This window comes from Clytia hemisphaerica, unplaced genomic scaffold, assembly GCF_902728285.1.
Source record: "Clytia hemisphaerica strain Z4C2 unplaced genomic scaffold, Clytia hemisphaerica genome assembly, whole genome shotgun sequence".
Lineage (NCBI taxonomy): Eukaryota > Metazoa > Cnidaria > Hydrozoa > Leptothecata > Clytiidae > Clytia > Clytia hemisphaerica.
In genome coordinates, this window is record NW_027104529.1 from 151,101 (window position 1) to 168,921 (window position 17,821).

General features: G+C 35.3%; 1 protein-coding gene and 1 long non-coding RNA gene across 2 annotated transcripts in view; one reads left to right on the forward strand and one right to left on the reverse strand.

The window, feature by feature from the left end:
* Nucleotides 1–3,701: 3,701 nt before the first annotated feature.
* On the reverse strand, nucleotides 3,702–7,971 carry LOC136822206 (glutathione S-transferase C-terminal domain-containing protein-like). Its single transcript, XM_067078449.1, has 8 exons — nucleotides 7,710–7,971; nucleotides 7,179–7,214; nucleotides 6,294–6,719; nucleotides 5,773–5,959; nucleotides 5,401–5,580; nucleotides 5,033–5,193; nucleotides 4,498–4,688; nucleotides 3,702–4,317 (listed from the first exon to the last, which is right to left on the reverse strand). Exons 1-8 carry the CDS (start codon nucleotides 7,962–7,964, stop codon nucleotides 4,002–4,004), a joined length of 1,752 nt encoding a protein of 583 aa, XP_066934550.1. The 5' UTR covers nucleotides 7,965–7,971; the 3' UTR covers nucleotides 3,702–4,001.
* A 2,815-nt stretch (nucleotides 7,972–10,786) lies between these two features.
* Nucleotides 10,787–17,821, forward strand: part of LOC136822132 (uncharacterized) — a 237,764-nt gene continuing 230,729 nt past the window's right edge. The window contains exon 1 of the long non-coding RNA XR_010848857.1: nucleotides 10,787–10,817. This is a non-coding gene — a long non-coding RNA (uncharacterized lncRNA). The remainder of the gene's footprint in view (nucleotides 10,818–17,821) is intronic.

Sequence of the window (17,821 nt, forward strand, 5' to 3'; positions counted from 1 at the left end):
TCGCAATGATAATGCTATGGTCAGGTGGATCTGTTCGAGACGTTTGTCAGAAAGAATCTCTATGACTGCTCTTAGGGGTAGGCTTGGCGTTGATTCAATTGACATTTTGCTACGCCAAGGTAGGCTACGCTGGTTTGGCCATGTCCAACGTATGGATGAAGATTGTTGGCAAAAGAAAATCCTTTCCCATGTCGTGGAAGGTAAATATTTGGGCAGACCAAAAAAACGATGGATGGACAATATAAAAGACGACCTCAAATATGCTAATGCAACTGTCGACATGACTAATGATCGTGCAGCCTGGCGTTCAATCATTAGAGGAAGGCGTCCAACCCCAGATGCTGGGAACCACGGACGTTAAATCGTGCAGTAAGTAAGTAAGTATTGATTGATTGATCATTTTCTATAATATTTCAATAAAAATTTCACTTTCACGTTTTCCAATATTATTATAAATTGTAGTTTCCATAGGGCTGAATGAATATCTTAACGATTGAAAGAAATAACAACCAACATGCTGAATGGACCAACTTAGTGATGAGAATCAGATAAAAATAGGACAAAATAGCAAGAAAAGAAGTGTAGTGAGCAGCTTGAATAAATTACCGTGAGTATCACAGCTCAAATTAATATCGACCTGTGGAGTAAAGTTAAAGTCGTATGACTTATAGTCGTAGATATTGGGGTCTTTAGGTTCCCCATTTTTAGGGACTTTTTGGCCCAAATTTGCCCAAAAAAATATTCTTTTTAAATCTGGCTCCATCAGATTATGAAAATTACCATTTTACATTACTGTGCAAAAAATCAGAAAAAATTTAAAGCCAATCGCGAGAAATGCTCTTTTTTTCCCTAAAGATTTTTTTCCCAAATAAGAAAATCCGATTTTTACGGCCAAAAAAAAATTTCCGAAAAAAACTGCTTGAGCAACTTTTTAGAGAACCTTGCCCTCTATCTTTATGCAGAAAATCAGAAAAAAAACTAATAAAGCAATTTCGTATACAGTCCAAAAAACCCCATTTTTAGGCACTTTTTGGCCCAAATTTGCCCAAAGACTTTCGAAAATCGGGCTCCATCACTTTTTGAGAATCACCATTGCATCACTGTGCAAAAATCAGAAAAAGACTACAAGCCAATCCCGAGAAAAGCTGGTAACAGATGAACGAACAGACGAACGAACGAACGAACAAACAGACGAACGAACGAACGAACGAACGAACAAACGAACAAACAGACGAACGAATGAACGAACAAACAGACGAACGAACGAACGAACGAACGAACGAACGAACGAACGAAGGAACGAACGAAGGAACGAACGAACGAACGAACGAACGAACGAACGAACGAACGAACGAACGAACGAACGAACGAACGAACGAACGAACGAACGAACGAACGAACGAACGAACGAACGAACGAACGAACGAACGAACGAACGAACGAACGAACGAACGAACGAACGAACGAACGAACGAACGAACGAACTAGAATCTAGGGGGTGCTTTACTAAAATATCACTTCTCAAAATTGGGATGGTGGTATTCTAGAAATTCTTGAAAACCCTTTTAGTACCCATCTTATGTCCAAGACTTTAGAACTTTAGAACCCACCCTGCCCCCTGGTGGGTGGAAGAAGATAATTTTTTAATATACTCATTCAAACTGATTATGATTTCATTGTTAGGATCAATGACAGAGCAGCAGATAAAATCACTGATTGTTGATCGATTCTCTTCTACATTCCAAACCTTTGAGCACTTTCAATACATGAATATAGTGAACGGTGATCTGATAGTCCCCAGATGCGGATACTTTTGATTTCGAGACAATTAAATACATTGTCGCAAAAAAGGACCTTTATATATAAAAGGTGTGGTTGATCTAGGATTGGATGATGTCGATCCAGTTCCTCTGAGGTAGCTGGTTGATGAACTGAACAAACCCTTTGATTCCGATTCATCAAGCGACAATGATGATGATATCACACCCAAACAGAAATCCAAATTTGATTCAGACAAACCATCAGGCTCGAAATATTCGGACAGTAAGCCGCAGTTGGTTGAATGTCCTATTTGCAAAAATGATTTCTCAAAAGATGATATCCAAGCCTATGCATCAAATTGTGGCCTCATCAGGCCTCATCGATTATGGTGCAATCGAAATTCCCAGTGAAGATGAGAATTATGTGACGCTTCCTTATGAAGAGGTGGAAGAGATAGTTGTGAAAGATGTGAAGGATATCATTCCAAATTTTACCAGCAAGCTCCATGAAAAATTGAATGTGAGGATGCCCTTGCATCTAAGTCATGGATAACTGGCACAAAAGCATCGTTTTAAAAAGTTTAGTAACAGATTAATAAAAGTAGTATCATTTTTAAAAAGATATTATCACTTTGAAAAAGATAGTGTCGCTTTGAGAAAGATAGTATCGGTTTAACAAAGATAGTGTCGTGAAATGAAAGATAGTGTCGCCAAAAGATAGTATTTATTTCCGCTTTGGCGCACCATATATATAAAGTCAATCAATATCGCGTGCAAACGCGTCTTGTGAAGCTTCTCATTGGTCAAGCACGTAAACTTATTTAGTTTCTCGAAGGCCGATATTCACTAGCGAGTTTATGTATTTGCTCTTTTGAGGACGGTAAAAGTGCTGGTTTACCGTCGTCCTCAGCTGGTCAGGATCTAGTCGAATTAGAACCTTATCGTCTCCGTCACAGAAAAACACACATATTATAAACTCGGTACTGTTGAGCCAAGCGGGGAAATTTTGCCCGGATAAAAGTTTAGCCTGGATGTAAATTCTATCAGCCAATCAGATTCGAGCTTTACTTCTTCCCCTTAACCCATCATCCAGTCTATCAGAAAGCTCTAAGCGGCCTTTAGGCTACTATCTGCATACTTCCATAGAAATATACATAGATGGATGGATGAAAGATACATGGATACATAGATACTTAACGCAAAGCTTATAACAACAGAGGTTCAATGTCTAACAAGCAACATGCTGAATGGACCTACCTGATGATAAAAGTTAGATAGCAATGCGAGAAGAAAAATGAAAAAAATCAGTCAGTCAATAGTTCCGGCTTCAAAAATCAATTTTAATGAAAGTTTGAACCTGTTTGATGGTGGGCATTGCTATTAATAATGTTTTTGAATGAAAAAACAACCAATTATAAGGAAAAAGCCCAATGAAAATCCAGAAAAACGGCGATTTCCGGCATATTTCCGGCATTTTCGGCCGGAAAAAATTTTTTCTCAAAAATCGGACTCGGCCATGTTTTGGGCATTGTTAATACGCAATTTTGAGCAAAAAATCAGAAAAAACTAATGAGCCAATCCTGAGAAAAGCTGGTAACAGACGGACGAACGGACGAACGGACATCGGTTAATTTATAGGACCTCCGAGGTAGGTCCAAAAAGTTGCAATGAACTTCTATCAAGAAAAGTGTTTCTGTAGTCGACACTCAAATATTCTAAGAACATGACTCATCGCTTAATAATAAATAAGAACAACATTGAATAATGCTAATGACTGTTCATTATTCATTGGAAAAGGCTGATAAAGGCAAATAAACGATGGAGCATTGAACAGAGTTTTTGCCAACAGACTTCAACCTATTCGGCTATAGGTATCAAACAAAGTATATCTCAGAAATCAATCAAGAAATGAACAAAGAAACTAAAACAAACATCCTGTAACTCAAAAGAAGGTGTTGGAGAAGAATCTTTCAAAAGAAAAGAAAATGAGCTGGATGACGAAGTAGCAGTAGCTCCTCCTCAGGAGAACATGTTCCAGAGAGGTCCAATAACAAAACCGAAATGTATTTATGAAAACAAAATTCGAGGTTCACACAAGTTAAAAACGTCAAAGTAAAAGTCGTCGAAATACCAGATTGGACGGAAGTAATGGATCAATATTGACACCAGGGAAGTACATTTATCTTTTGCTTATTAAGGATTGCTTGCTTAGGATCTCACTAAATATAGACATAAGGTTAGCTACCTATTCATCGTTCCAACAATCATATTGTTTTTTGGAGAACAGGTCACAGGGTCCATTGTTAAAATATCTATTTCGTTATAGTTACCCTTTTCCATTGCATGAAGTTTTCTATCTAAATCAACCAATATCATGCTGTTTTTCCCTTGAATGTTGTATTCACTCAAAGGGTTATTGTTTGTTTGGTCAGCTGAATGTGCCAAAATATGATAGAAATCAGGTTCCAAACACTTGAATTTTGTGCTCTTTGGATATAGAATGTCTGTTGTTGACCGAATGCCACCATAACAACAAGGTGCAATAACGAATGAAGACCTATGGAAAATTTGATTTAGAAATTGAAGACCACAAGTGTTGAAAAATGGCCATAGATCTTGTAACATACAATAAAATGCAGAAATATATAAATTATGATGTTCATTCATTTTCTATCAAATACAAATTTCGTAACTAGTTACAACATGAGAAATAGAACAAAATGGTTGTGATACATACCTATCATTGATACATTTCTTGAGCACCAAATCAGTGGCTGTTCCACAAGCATGCAAAGTTGTTCCGATGTCAAAAGACCCATTATAATACTCCAGGTTTGTCAGATAGAAAGTGACATTCTTCAACCCTAATGATTTGATACGAGAGCAGGCACGATTCATTGATTCTTCTTTGTTGTCAAGTAAAACGACCTGAAGATGAAGAATAAAGTTATCATGAATACTTGCACTTTACAGTCTCCACTGAAATGGAATAAAGATCCTATACACCTTTTCGATCGTAGTCCGGCAGTCAGGCGCGTATCACTTTATTATTTAATTTACCACCCTAAACTCGATCTAATCCTTTTGTTAAACTTTTTTCTATATTGTCTTTAGGTGCGAAAAAGACTGGGACGGTTTTAGGGTGGTAAAAAATGCCCGCGCGGCAATTGGCGGCTACGGTCGAAAAGGTGTATTGGTTGAACACTTTTAATCAAAATATTAATTGAATAAGTGAATATGAAAAGTTTTTTCGAAGTGCAGTAGTGACTTACCTGGCAGTCTGGTCGTAGATAAGCAACAACTATTCCTAGGTGTCCCCCTCCTGCACAAAACTCAACAATCTTATCTCCTGTCCTCAACAATGGCAAAATTCTTGAAACCATATTTTCAATCTGTTGACGTTTCCTTTTACTTCTGTCTGGATTGAGCTCTCCTAAAAAGATATTATCAAAGTATAAACATGTAGCAGCTCCTATTAGCAATTTATTTCTTTTGAACCCTCAAAAGTCTTTTTTGCAACAGCATGTGTAGCTGATGGCACATCCCAACTGGCATTAATTTATATAGCTTGTAATATAAAACAAATATAAAGAATTACATAATAACCAAAATCCAATTTGTAAAAGTTTCTTTGCATTACCTCCACTAGGGTCTACTTCATTTGGAAAATCTTCCCAAGATATTGTTTTATTTTCATTATTTTCTCCAAATCCAATTGAATTCAAGCGATGTTGCTCGAGTATATTTTTGATTGTCGGTAGGGCCTTGGTGATTTTGGCATGGACTTGCTTTGGATTACCACTTTTTTCAGTGAAAGAGACTAAAAGAAAATTTGAAATGAAAGGTTACAAAAATGGTATATACCAGTAGGTCTGAAATAACCCAAAAAAATGGCCACAAAGATTTGTGTCATCTGTCATCTCATTTAGTGAAAATTCAAGTGAATAGTTTTATAGACAAAGTGTTAGTTGAACTTGAATTTGTTTTTTCAAAAAAATTAAAAGGCAAATACCATGTTTGATCTCTTCTTCATTTGTTGGCATAATGATTTCAGTATTGCCAACATTTTGATCCAAATGGTTAGACCAAATTTGAATGATGGGAGGGAACAGCTCTTCACAAGAAAAACAATTTAGAATCCATTTTTCTATACAGGGAAGCTTCTCAAGCAGCTTTTTCATCAACTTCAAAGAACAAACCTGGAAAAGAATTAAAAATTATGGTTGAAAACATTGAATTCAGCACATTTTAGTTACGGATTTCTAGGTGGTGAATTGTTTAACAAATCAATTTGAAGCCATGTCTATCAACTTAAAGCTGATTTATATTCATGCTCTCATTTAGGGAAGTAGCCTGAAGTCTTTTTGATAAAGCATTTTATGGCAAGAAAAACTTGAAATCCTCAGATACTTTTGAATAAACGTTCTGAAAATGTTAAGCTCCTTCTTGAAATTGAGCATTATTGAAACACTTGCAAATTTTTGACAAAGCATGCAAACAAATTTTTCGAGTATTTTTCAGAAATTGACTTACCTCTGCAAAGAGCTCAAGAAAACCAGCCAACACTATAAGATCTAGTACTGTCAAATTCAGGCCAGAAAGAAATGGCCAATTGATATCCTTTTTAGAGTTAATATTTTCAAAGTCAATAATTCTGTCCATTTTTGATATCTTTATTGGCTGTTCTGTTCCAAACTTGCATCGATACCAAACAGTTTCAATAGAATCACAAGGAATGATTTTCAGATCTATGGAGTCTTTAGTTTTGAGTGCATCTTTTTTTCTGCCTTTGAAATACTTCATTGGATTTGGAGTCTTCTTCGGGATAGCAAATTCTTTTTCTAATGCAATCAGCTCTTCAGGAATTATTACTGTTGAAGGTTGAGATTTCAAATCTTTTATAAATTTTATAATAGCATTTGGAAATGTAACTTCACAAAATCTGGTCCAGTTGCTAACCTAATATAAATAGTAAAAATCATATTTTGTAACTACCATGTTTGTCAGAAGAGTTACTCTCACTGAATAGAAGTTTGTGTCTCTATTGATTTTAAATGATTAAAGACAAGAGGTTTTTAGTTAAAAAGAGAAAGTGTCCCTTAAGCTGCCTTAAGGAAACTTATTTTCGCGGGAACTAATTTTTACATTTTTGAGTGACTACTTACTTAGTTCCACCAAATGCAAATTTTACTAAAAATCCAAAAAACCCTTAGGAATATAAAACAATTTTGGTAAAAAGTGGGTGTCAACCGCAGAAATTAATTCTGCAAAATGCCCAAATTTAGTACCCTCGCACCTTGAAAATAAGTGATGTAAAAATAAGTTCCCATGAAAATTAGTTCTCTTAAGGTAAACATTCATCAAATTTAATCAAATATATATACTATATACATATCTAAAATTACGCTAAATACTTACCACAGCATTTGCCTTTAAACAATTTTGCTTGTAGCCCTAACAAAGAAAAGAAAATAGAGCGATTGCTCTTTAGACCTTAAAGTTGCATAAAATAATATTTAAAGATTGATGGAACATTTTGTTCTTTAAATAAGAAAAATGCTTAAAAAATATTTATATAATATAAGGCAAGACAAATTTAATTTTTGACCTTCAGCAAAACATGGGTCGGTTTGCTAGTATATCATAAATTTCTTAAATAAAACCTAGAGTTGAAAATTCAAGATCTAAAAAACTTGTGACGCAGACTTTTCCCTCTTATTAATGAGCAACCTTTTTGCAATTTCCATTGTGATATTTTGAATTCATCTAAATTCTAGAATTAATTTATACTTCCTCAACTTGTTTAGATAAAAATACCTGCAAAAAATTTGGTCCCATCTAAGAAACTACTCCAACCGGTTAGCAATTGATTTTCAAAAAAAACTGGAAGTGGATGATGTAGAAAAGTTTTTTACTAAACTCAATAGCTAGCAAAAAAAGTGAACATACCAGCAGTGATTCAAATTTCTGCTTTCTACCTTCAACAGTACTGTTTGAGCAAGCAAATTTTATTGATTGACGAGCTGCATGGCATAGTCCTGATACAACAAGACCTTCATCTCTCATAACACATACAGGATATTCACAATCTAAATCTTCTTTTGAATCAAGATGAATAGACTCTTCTGGTATACCTACATATAGTGACACAAAATGTGCAACTTTTGATTGCAAAGTATTACCAAGATGAATGTGATACTTCATTTTTTTGTATTCTAAAGTTTGACAAAAAAAAGGAATGAAAGAACTGAAGCTGTTTCAATGTCAACAGATTTTTGACATCAGCAAAACCAAGAGGGGGTGCTAATCAAACCATCAAGTTAAAATACCATTTGTGATAGCTATTATATTATACATTTACAAAAAATGAAAATCAGTCAGTTATAAAGTCATGTGTAACCAAAAAAACATTTATCATTTACTCGACTTGTGAGCAAAGAATCCACTGCAAAACTTTTCATAAATCCTTTTAAGGGATAAAAAAATAGCCTGCCACTTTTTTATGAAAAGATATCAAAAAACTTTGAGCACTCTCCTAAATTTTAAGCCATAGATGATGATTAAAGTACAACTTAGGACTCAAGTATGACTTAGGTCCCATTTATCAAAGTCTGTCTCAAATGTATGTGGACACTTTAGTTTTTTGAGCATTTTCTCAGCATCCATTTATTTATGCTAGATTAGAAAGTTACACACCGTAAGAAAGATATTTCCACTGATAAAAAATCTTAAAAATTTCCACTATTGAAAAATTGAAAAATGAAGAAGAAAAATGAATGAAAGATTTTTTCTACTTTTTCAAAAACCGTGACATTAGGCTATTTAGGACATTTAAACCTTGCTAATTTCAAATCTGTGTTAAGTTTTTCTGTTGTTACATCACTTTGAAGTTGGTATTTTTTTGCTATTTTTGGTCATTTTTGGCCGATTTAGGCCTACTACAAAAGGCTGTAAGCACTATCCTAGAGATAAAATCCCTCTGCATACTCTTTGCTTAAGAAAATGATTTGGCAGATCACCTAAAAGGAAGTTTGCAGGTGTTCTGTTGCAGGGGATGTCTTTCTTAAAAATTTAATTCAGCCCAGTCCTTGAATCCAAATGTTGTTTTTAAGTTTTTTAAATGGTACCTAGCAATTACATGCAGCAGCTCACTTCAATTGTAGTTTTTTGACTAAGTTATAAATGATGATGACAGAGCTGAAGGGACTCCTGGGTTGTATTTCAAATTAAATCATTTACCCCAATATCATCACATAAAAACAAACTTCCTGAAATATTAGCATCCATATATCTCCCATCAGATTAAAATCTTAAACTGATAAGGAGTCACTTACAAATTGATTTTAGGATAAAAAGTTAATTGAAGTTTTAAAAAGATGACCCACCCACCCACACCCTAAAATGTCAAACACCAGAAACCCCTGACAGTTAGTCACACTAGGAAATCAAGCTTTCAGAAAAAATAACATCATTCATCTACAGGATGTATTTGCAACAACAAGGATGAGTTACCTGAATCAAGTTCAAGTTCCTAAAACAATTGATTAAAACTTGAAAGCTTAAAATGAGACAAAATGACAGACTGCAAACGTGCGCGCAGCAGCCAGTATATCAACCAACCAAATTTTGTCATTCAATTCACGAGACAGCACTTCGATTTTTAAGGCCTTGTTTATAGACTAAAGTAAAAATAATTCCACACATGTAAATGGTTCAGTGTTTGAGGTGTCAGGCAAAACTTCTGGGAAATAGCCTTTCCGGCAGTGCACGGACCTAGGTGGGTTCCGTCTCCCCTGTAGATCTTTTTATTGGGAAGTTGATCTTCAAATTAATTTTCAAGGTTGGCTTGGCTTGGCTCAATTTTTTTCATCTATGGCTCAAATTTTAGGCAATTTGTCAGTTTTTGAAAATGTTAATTTCATAAAGCGCTGGGTTATTTTTTCATGAGTAAACGATTCAAAGGAAGTAGTTTTTCTATTGACCAAATACAAAATGACTGTATTCTTATCAAATTCTGTGAAATTCACCCTAGAGGGTATTCTTACGATTTGGCCAATTTTTACCCTGATATTCTTATAAAAAAAAAAGTGTGTACTCCAAATTATTCAAAAGCTTAGGAAAACTTCCAATTTGAACAGTGAAGCGAGTTTGCACCACTGGGTTATGGCCTTTAGAATACATATTTACGATGGCTCTGAAAGCAGTTTTATTCTCTTTTTCAAAATTTCTCCGTTCCTTTAAATGAAAAGGAGAAGTGAAATATAAAAGGTGAACCTTTTTCTCCTTTTAACACAAAAGGTGAATTTTTTTCTCTTTTTAATCAAAAGGTGAATTTTTGATATTCAGAGCTACAGTACAAACATACTAGATTTGTACTTACAATAGTGTCCCAGAAAAATATATCTGTTCAACTACAGCCATGCTGTTTGTACAGTCTGTCTGGAAAAAAGCGGACAAAAGTGTATAATAAGATAATCAAAAGTCTTTGCCTTATGGGATTTGAATTAATGATTACCGTAGAATCGTCCAATATCGACAGCCTAGACTAATGTTAAATTTCGTTTCCCCGCAAATTCGTCACATTTTGTCTCGATAACCTCATAACTACGGAACTTATCGTTAGAGGCAATCGAGCAAGAACAATAGAAAAAATCTTTATTTGGCTCTGTAGAAAAATTGCAAAATAGAAACTCGCTTAAATTCACAATACTGATTCTTTACCCCAAAACGAAACTTTTCTATTTTGTAAATCTTTCTTACACTTCCCCATACGTAAAATATAGAGTACTTTCGTTTCCCCCCCAAACTTACGAGGGAAAAAAGTTAAGACCGCGTGTTGTCCTCGCGGACTTTCCCAGCGTAATTTATTTGTGTGATGTCATAATGTTATTGTTCTCTTCTCAGATTATTACTGACGGCACTTCAATCGCTTACGGGATTGGACAATGGTTGACAATTGATCGTGACGTAAACAACAATTCGATGACACGGACGAATGAAAGTTCATTTTGGGTGGCTTGATAAAAAAATTCACTCCATTAAGAATTAGTGAATAAGGTGGTCCCTGTATGTCCTTGCGGACACGGTCACCATTGTTTTTTCAGGAAAAAAGAAAATGAAAAAACAACAAAAATAATGAAACAACAAACAACACTGGTTACATTGTGATGTGATGATTTAACTGGCTCGGGACGAGGTGCTGACCGGACACGTTCTTAAATCAACGGTCGATCAATTCTCAACAAAACTTTTTACTTTATTATTACCACAAAGATAATGCAGTCTCACTGTAAATGGAAAATTGGTACTATTAATGTGCGAACTGCAAAAGATGATCAAAAACTTGAAAAATGTTTACAAGAAATTGATAAAGCAGGTCTTGATATATGTGCCATGCAGGAAACTCGAAGGCTCGGAAAAGGATCAGCTATCATTTCAATTGCTAACGGAGATCGCAATACGAAATATGAAGTTCATTGGAGTGGTCACACCCTCAAACGGATACATGGAGTTGGCATCGCTATCAAAGTAGATCCCAATATTGAAATAACAGACATTACTCATTTGAATGCTCGAATTATCGCTATTGATGTAAATGTTTATGGTTGTTCCTTGAAAGTCATTAATTCATACGCTCCTACCGAAGAAGACAGTAATACAAGTAAGACAAATTTTTATAATTCAATGAAAAAACTTATCAATGCCACAAATGCTAATCAAAAAATAGTCTGCCTTGGAGATTTTAACGCCACATCGTCTGCATCATGGTATAACTCCTCGCTTCGTGAAAATATAGTTATCCCAGACCTTGAAGTTAATGATAATGGGGAGCGTTTTCATCGATTCTTTGACACATGTCATCTCTCAGTATTGAACACATGGTACAACCACAAACGTTGCCGTCGTATCACTTGGTATTCATCCGATGGTATTACTCAAAAGGTTTATGATTTTATTCTTGTTGATAGCTGGTTGCGTCAATATTCGAAAAACTGTCGAGTATATCGTAGTTTTGACTTTGATAGTGATCATCGTTTAGTAATCGCAACACTGTCTACACCCTGTACCAAGAAAGCACGCTTCAGAAAAAGAAAACCAAAATCCAAATCCAAGAAATTTGACATGAATGTTTTCAGAACTGACCAAAATATTCAGAACGCTTTTGCTGAAACTGCTATAACAAATTTAAATTCCAAACCTATAGCCAACGAAAATAACGAAACCATTAACCAACACCTAATAGATTCAATGGCATCAGCTGCAGAGAACACAGTCCCTAAAATAGACAACCGATATCGAACCCAACCCTGGCACAATGACCAAAAATTATCTGAACTTTATGAGCTGAAAAATGAACTTTTCACTGCAAATACTGATTCTAAAGAACTGTCAAAAATCAGAAAAAAGATTCGTCTGAGGGCACGCTTCCTCAGGAATGAACATTTCAAATTTGAGGCTGAAAAAATCAATGTACTTGCCGTAAACAGAGAAATCCAAAAGCTATTTCAACGCGCCAAACAACAAGAGACAACCCTCAAGTCTTTACCCAACAACTGCCCCACAGACAAACTAATGAGCCATTTCAAATCTCATTTTAATCCACCAGATCCCTCATCATCCAGGACCCCAGAAGAATTTGATACAAACATTCCTGCCTTTGTAGAAGATCTACAGCGTTTATCTCAAAATAGCAGGATAAATGACCAACCCCCAACCATGGATGAAATCAAACTCCATCTGAGTAAACTTAAACTCAACAAAGCTTCCAATGATATTGATGCTGAATTTCTTAAAAGACTGAATCATCCAATAATGTTGGAAGTTATTCATCGACTTACCACAAACCTTTGGCAAAATATGGACGTCCCCCAAGCTTGGGGTAACTCTCAATTACGTACCCTCTGGAAAGGTAAAGGATCCAAAAATGACCCTACAAAGTATCGCGGCCTAAGTATCGGATCCACCGTTTGCAAGTTAATCATCAATCTTATACTTGATCGCTTACGTCCCTGGTATGAACAACAGCTTTCCGAGGAACAAAATGGATTTCGTCACGATCGGGGTACCACTGACGGCATCTACACCGTAAAACGTATCCAACAAATCACCCACCGAAAAAAGCAACCTCTATTCCTTCTCTTTGTCGACCTAACAGCTGCATTCGACCACATTCCAAGGAAGTGGCTGTTCGATTCTATCAAGCTACGCTTTGCTGCAAACCAATCACCTCACGTAATCAGTATTTTTGAAAAATTGTATGCATACACAAGCCTAACGTATGAAGGCGAAACATTTCAAACAACTTCGGGTGTCCGACAAGGTGGTCCAGAGAGCCCCTTCCTTTTCAATTATTCATTGACTTTGTGATGCGCGTATTTATCGAAAAATCTACCAATACCCAATTCTTCGAACACAAGTATCGTATCAATCCCAGGAGTTTGACAAGGGAAGAACGATACACACTCAGAGAACAAAATATTGACTTGAACGGCTCCTCCACATTACCCTGGTGGTGGATATGCCGATGACTTAGTTCTGTTTCTCACAAATCACATCTGTCTCAACAATTCTGCAAATTTACTGAACTCTGTATTCAAAATTTTGGTCTGACAATAAACACCTCTAAAACGGAGACAATGATTATCAACGGTGAAAACCCAAATACAAATGAATACCCGGCAACCATAATTTCGATTGATGGCTCTCCGCTGAAAATGTTCAAAATTCAAAATACCTTGGCTGCCATATAGACTATTTGGAACCAAATTCGGGTAACGTCGAAATAAATCACAGAATTCAAATTTCATCCGTTAAGTTTAATGAATTATCAAATTTACTACAAAACTTTCAAATCAACTTGAAAACGCGTGTAAAATTCTTGAACAGCTTCGTTCGTAGTAGATTGACCTATGCATGTCAGAATTGGAATATCACCCAGAACCAATATGATCGCATTGATGCAACATATCGTATGTTCCTTAGACGTATGATTCGTAATGGCATGAAACACGTAAACGAAGTGGAGAATGATTTTCGAATGATGATTAGTAATGTTCGTTTACATGAAATTTGTGACACAAAGGATGTGAGTGTATTTATTAAAAATCAGCAACGCAATTACGTTGCTCATGTAATCCGTATGCAAGTGAATCGAAATGTTAAAAAACTTACTTTTAATGATGACAAGTACACCAGAAGAGGCGACCATTAGGTCTCTGATGGAAATGGCCAATGAATTGCATGATGGCTATGATGCTGAAGAGGAGAAAATAGATATTATTTTCTATGATGAGACTGCAGTGGTTTTTCCAAGCACTCAAATGCCTCCGTTAGACGGAGGCATTAAACTCAATTCAAATTGAGTTTCAGAAACTCAATTTGAAAGAAAATTTTCAGAAAAGAAGTAAAAGATCAAATTTCACCATAATAAAATACTTTCTCACTCTTTCTTCCCCTTATTTAAGCCCATTAAAAGGAATAAAATGAATAAAACTTGTAGTAAAAGTTATTCAGTTATCACAGCTGCAGTTGATTCTTTTAATTGAGTTTTATATACTACCCTCCTTCTATCTGTCTATATCTACAATAAAGAAGAATATTTTTAATTGAGTTATTATATACTACCCTCCATCATTGTCTACAATAAAGGAGAAGATTTTTAATTGAGTTATTATATTATTAGAGACATGTTTTAATTGGTTTTTTCTTTCCACTTTTTTTTCAATTTTTATGAAGATTGATTTTTTTCACCAAAATTGACACCATAAGATCTTAATCTATAGTGAGATAAACACGAGAAGAAGCATTGAAGTAAAAAGGGTAAAAGGGTAAAATTTTATCATTTTGTTCACTTTTATCATTAGAATAACAATAATACTAATTGCTAGATATTAAATACTAATATGGGTAAAACTGGTAAACACAGTTATCCTATCCTTCCAAGAGGAAACCATACAGTCAATCACGTGTTGGAGTTGGTGGAAGAAAAAGAAAGGCACCTCCAGATACTGGAAATTCAAGCAAACCAACTTTTTTTGATAAGCTTCTTGCCAAGAAAAAAGAAACAAGCAGTAAGTAATTTGTATCAAAATTGAAAACTTTTTTATCTATATAGTTGCATTCAGCAATAGGTATCTAAGGTGAGATGACTTTTATGACACAAACTTCTTTCAATAATTAAGGAACAAATAGAACTGAAGATTTTTATCAAAGCTGCCTTGAGAATAAGAGGTTAATAAGGGTCGGTTCAAAATTCTTTTCTAGCCAATGACATGGAAATCGAAAAAAACCAAAATGATTCAAATGAAAATGAAAATGATGGAACTTCTTGTAGTCTAGATGGTGAGTGTTCTATAAAAAGGTTTTGTTATTTTTTATGTAATGTAATGTAATATGCATTTTTCAAGATAATCTAAAGTTAAGTTCGATTTATTCTCAAGTATTTCTTTTTTGTATTTCTTTCAATAATCAAGCAGAAATGCTCAATCTTTTTTATTAAAGCTGCCTTGAAACCTTGAAAACTAGAGTTGGTGAATCAAAATTCTTTTTTAGGCGTGGAAATCGAGGAAAACCAAAATGAAAATGAAGCAGTTACCTCTTGCACTCTAGATGGTGAGCGTTCCTAATGTTTTGTTATTTTCAAATTTCAATGTAATGTAACATGATTTGCATTTTTCAAGATAATATAGTGTTAAGTTCAATCTATTCTAAAGCATTTCTTTTTGTTTACTAGCTGACTCTGATTCGGACGTACAAATCCAAGATTCTGACGAAATTGATGAATTGAATGATAATGATATACCAAGTCCAACTTATAAAAGCACAGACGATGAAGCAGAAGAAGAGAGTGGAGAAGGCACATTAGAAGAATCAAGGTATACATTAAAACGATTAGCTTTATTGTAAATTTTAATGACTGGAAATTTCAAATTCGACAAGCTATGAATATATTTTCAAACTTCTATGAATCGTCTCCCTGTGTTTTTAGATCAAATGAGGAAACTATCATCATAGATGCCACTGCAAGTAAAATCGACTACCGTTCAACAAATATGGAACAATTTTGCCGTACGTACGACTGGTTATACTACAACCATGCAGAAGGAGGATACAAGTGCAAGTATTGCGAATTATTTCCAGCAACTGGCCCAGGTGCACAGAAAGAGTTTTCCGTGTCTGCTGTGACCTTGGGGGATCATCCTAAACGTCAACTCAAGGGACACAACGATTCAACAAAACATACAAAAGCAAAAAACAATTATAATGGTACGTATTTTGAATATGAATGCTTGCTAATTTCCTATGAAGCAGACTATTTACGAAATGAGCTTGCAGAATAACATATTTTTCTTTATTAATTCTATTTTAAGCTACTTACATGTTAAACGTGTGGTGTACAAGATCATCCAAAGACCTAACAAACAACAAACTGACACGGACAGACAGACTATTGACTGTTGACATAAACATGACAAAAAACAAGATATGCACTTTCTTTACTTTTTTGACAGTCTAGAACGAATGATCGTGACTTGTGTTCAATCTTTTTCAAATTCGCCTATCCAAGAAAAAATTGAGGAGCAAAGTAATTCCCCACTTTTTCCCCACAGTTTATTTGTGGTTTCTCTATTAAATTAAAACAATTTTCATTGCTTTTTATTATTTATCTTTTCCTTTCAGATTTCAAGAACCAACATAGTTTTCGAATCATTGAAGGGAAAGAAGGAGAAGCAGAAACTGAAAGATTCCGAGATTACTGAGAAAGCACTCGTCAAACTTCTGAGGATAACAGTTTTCATCGTGCAGAAACACTGGGCACATACCACTAATTACGAAGATTTTGTGAGGTTCGTCGGGGAAGGTCTACAGGAAGAAGTTTTGAAGTCCTACTTAGAGCAGGCTGATTCCAATAAAAATGCCACTTATCTGTCAACTCACACAGTTACTCAATTTATCCAGCATATCAGTGATTGGATGCTCGACCAAACTTTATGCATAATTAGAAAGTGTGATTATCTCACAATCATGCTTGACGAGTCAACGGACGAGAACAATCGTTCAGAACTTTCCCTAATTGCACGGATTGTCAACAATGGTAACATCGAGAATCATTTTCTTGATCTTAAACATCTTCCAAGATGTGATGCTGCCACAATATTCGGAACACTTGAGAAGGACCTCCAAGAAAAAGAGATAGAGATCAACAAGATAAAGTTTGCTGGTATGGATGGCTGAACAACAATGGCTGGGGAATATAATGGAGTTAAATCACATTTAGAGAAAGCAACTTCTCACTTCCACTACATCCATTGCAGGAACCATCGTCTAGCTCTTTGCTTTGCCCACTTGATCCCTAGATATTCAGATTTCCAAAAATTTGATAGCCTTCTACTGAATTTGTTTCAACTATTGAAAAACAGTAGTGTTAAACAATCTATTTTCAATGAGGTTCAAAATGCCTATGGACTCAAATCACTAAAGTTAATAAAGGCGGCCGTGACAAGATGGTTGAGCCATGGTAAAGCCGCAGAGAGGGTGTTAGACAGATTCGAAAGTTTAGTTGCGGCTTTGGATGCAATGTATCTACGAAAGCACGAACCTGTTGTAAGAGGCGTACGTGATGAACTTGTTGAGCCAAAAAATATTGCCATGTTGTGCTTTTTGGCTGATATTTTAAAAAGCACGAATTCACTTCAAACTGTTTTACAAGGCTCTCGATTAAACTTTCTTTCTGGATATTCCACCAGCTGTGGAAAAATTAGTTAAAACCTTGGAACAGAAAGCACTAAACCCTGAGGAACCAGCTGGTAGCTACTTTTCTCGGCTGAATGAATTCCTAGAAATTACATCCAAGTCTGCGGAATCTAGATTCAAGACAAGATCTTCCTCTCCTTTTGACACTGAGGCTTTCAAGGCCAGCACAATCAAGCCTTTCATTGAAGATCTAGTTGACGAAATAAGTAAAGCATTTGACATCCCAGAACATATCAAAGGATTCACCGTACTCGATCCATTATACTTTCCTCCCAACGCAGATGACCTCAAATCGTATGGCTCAGAAG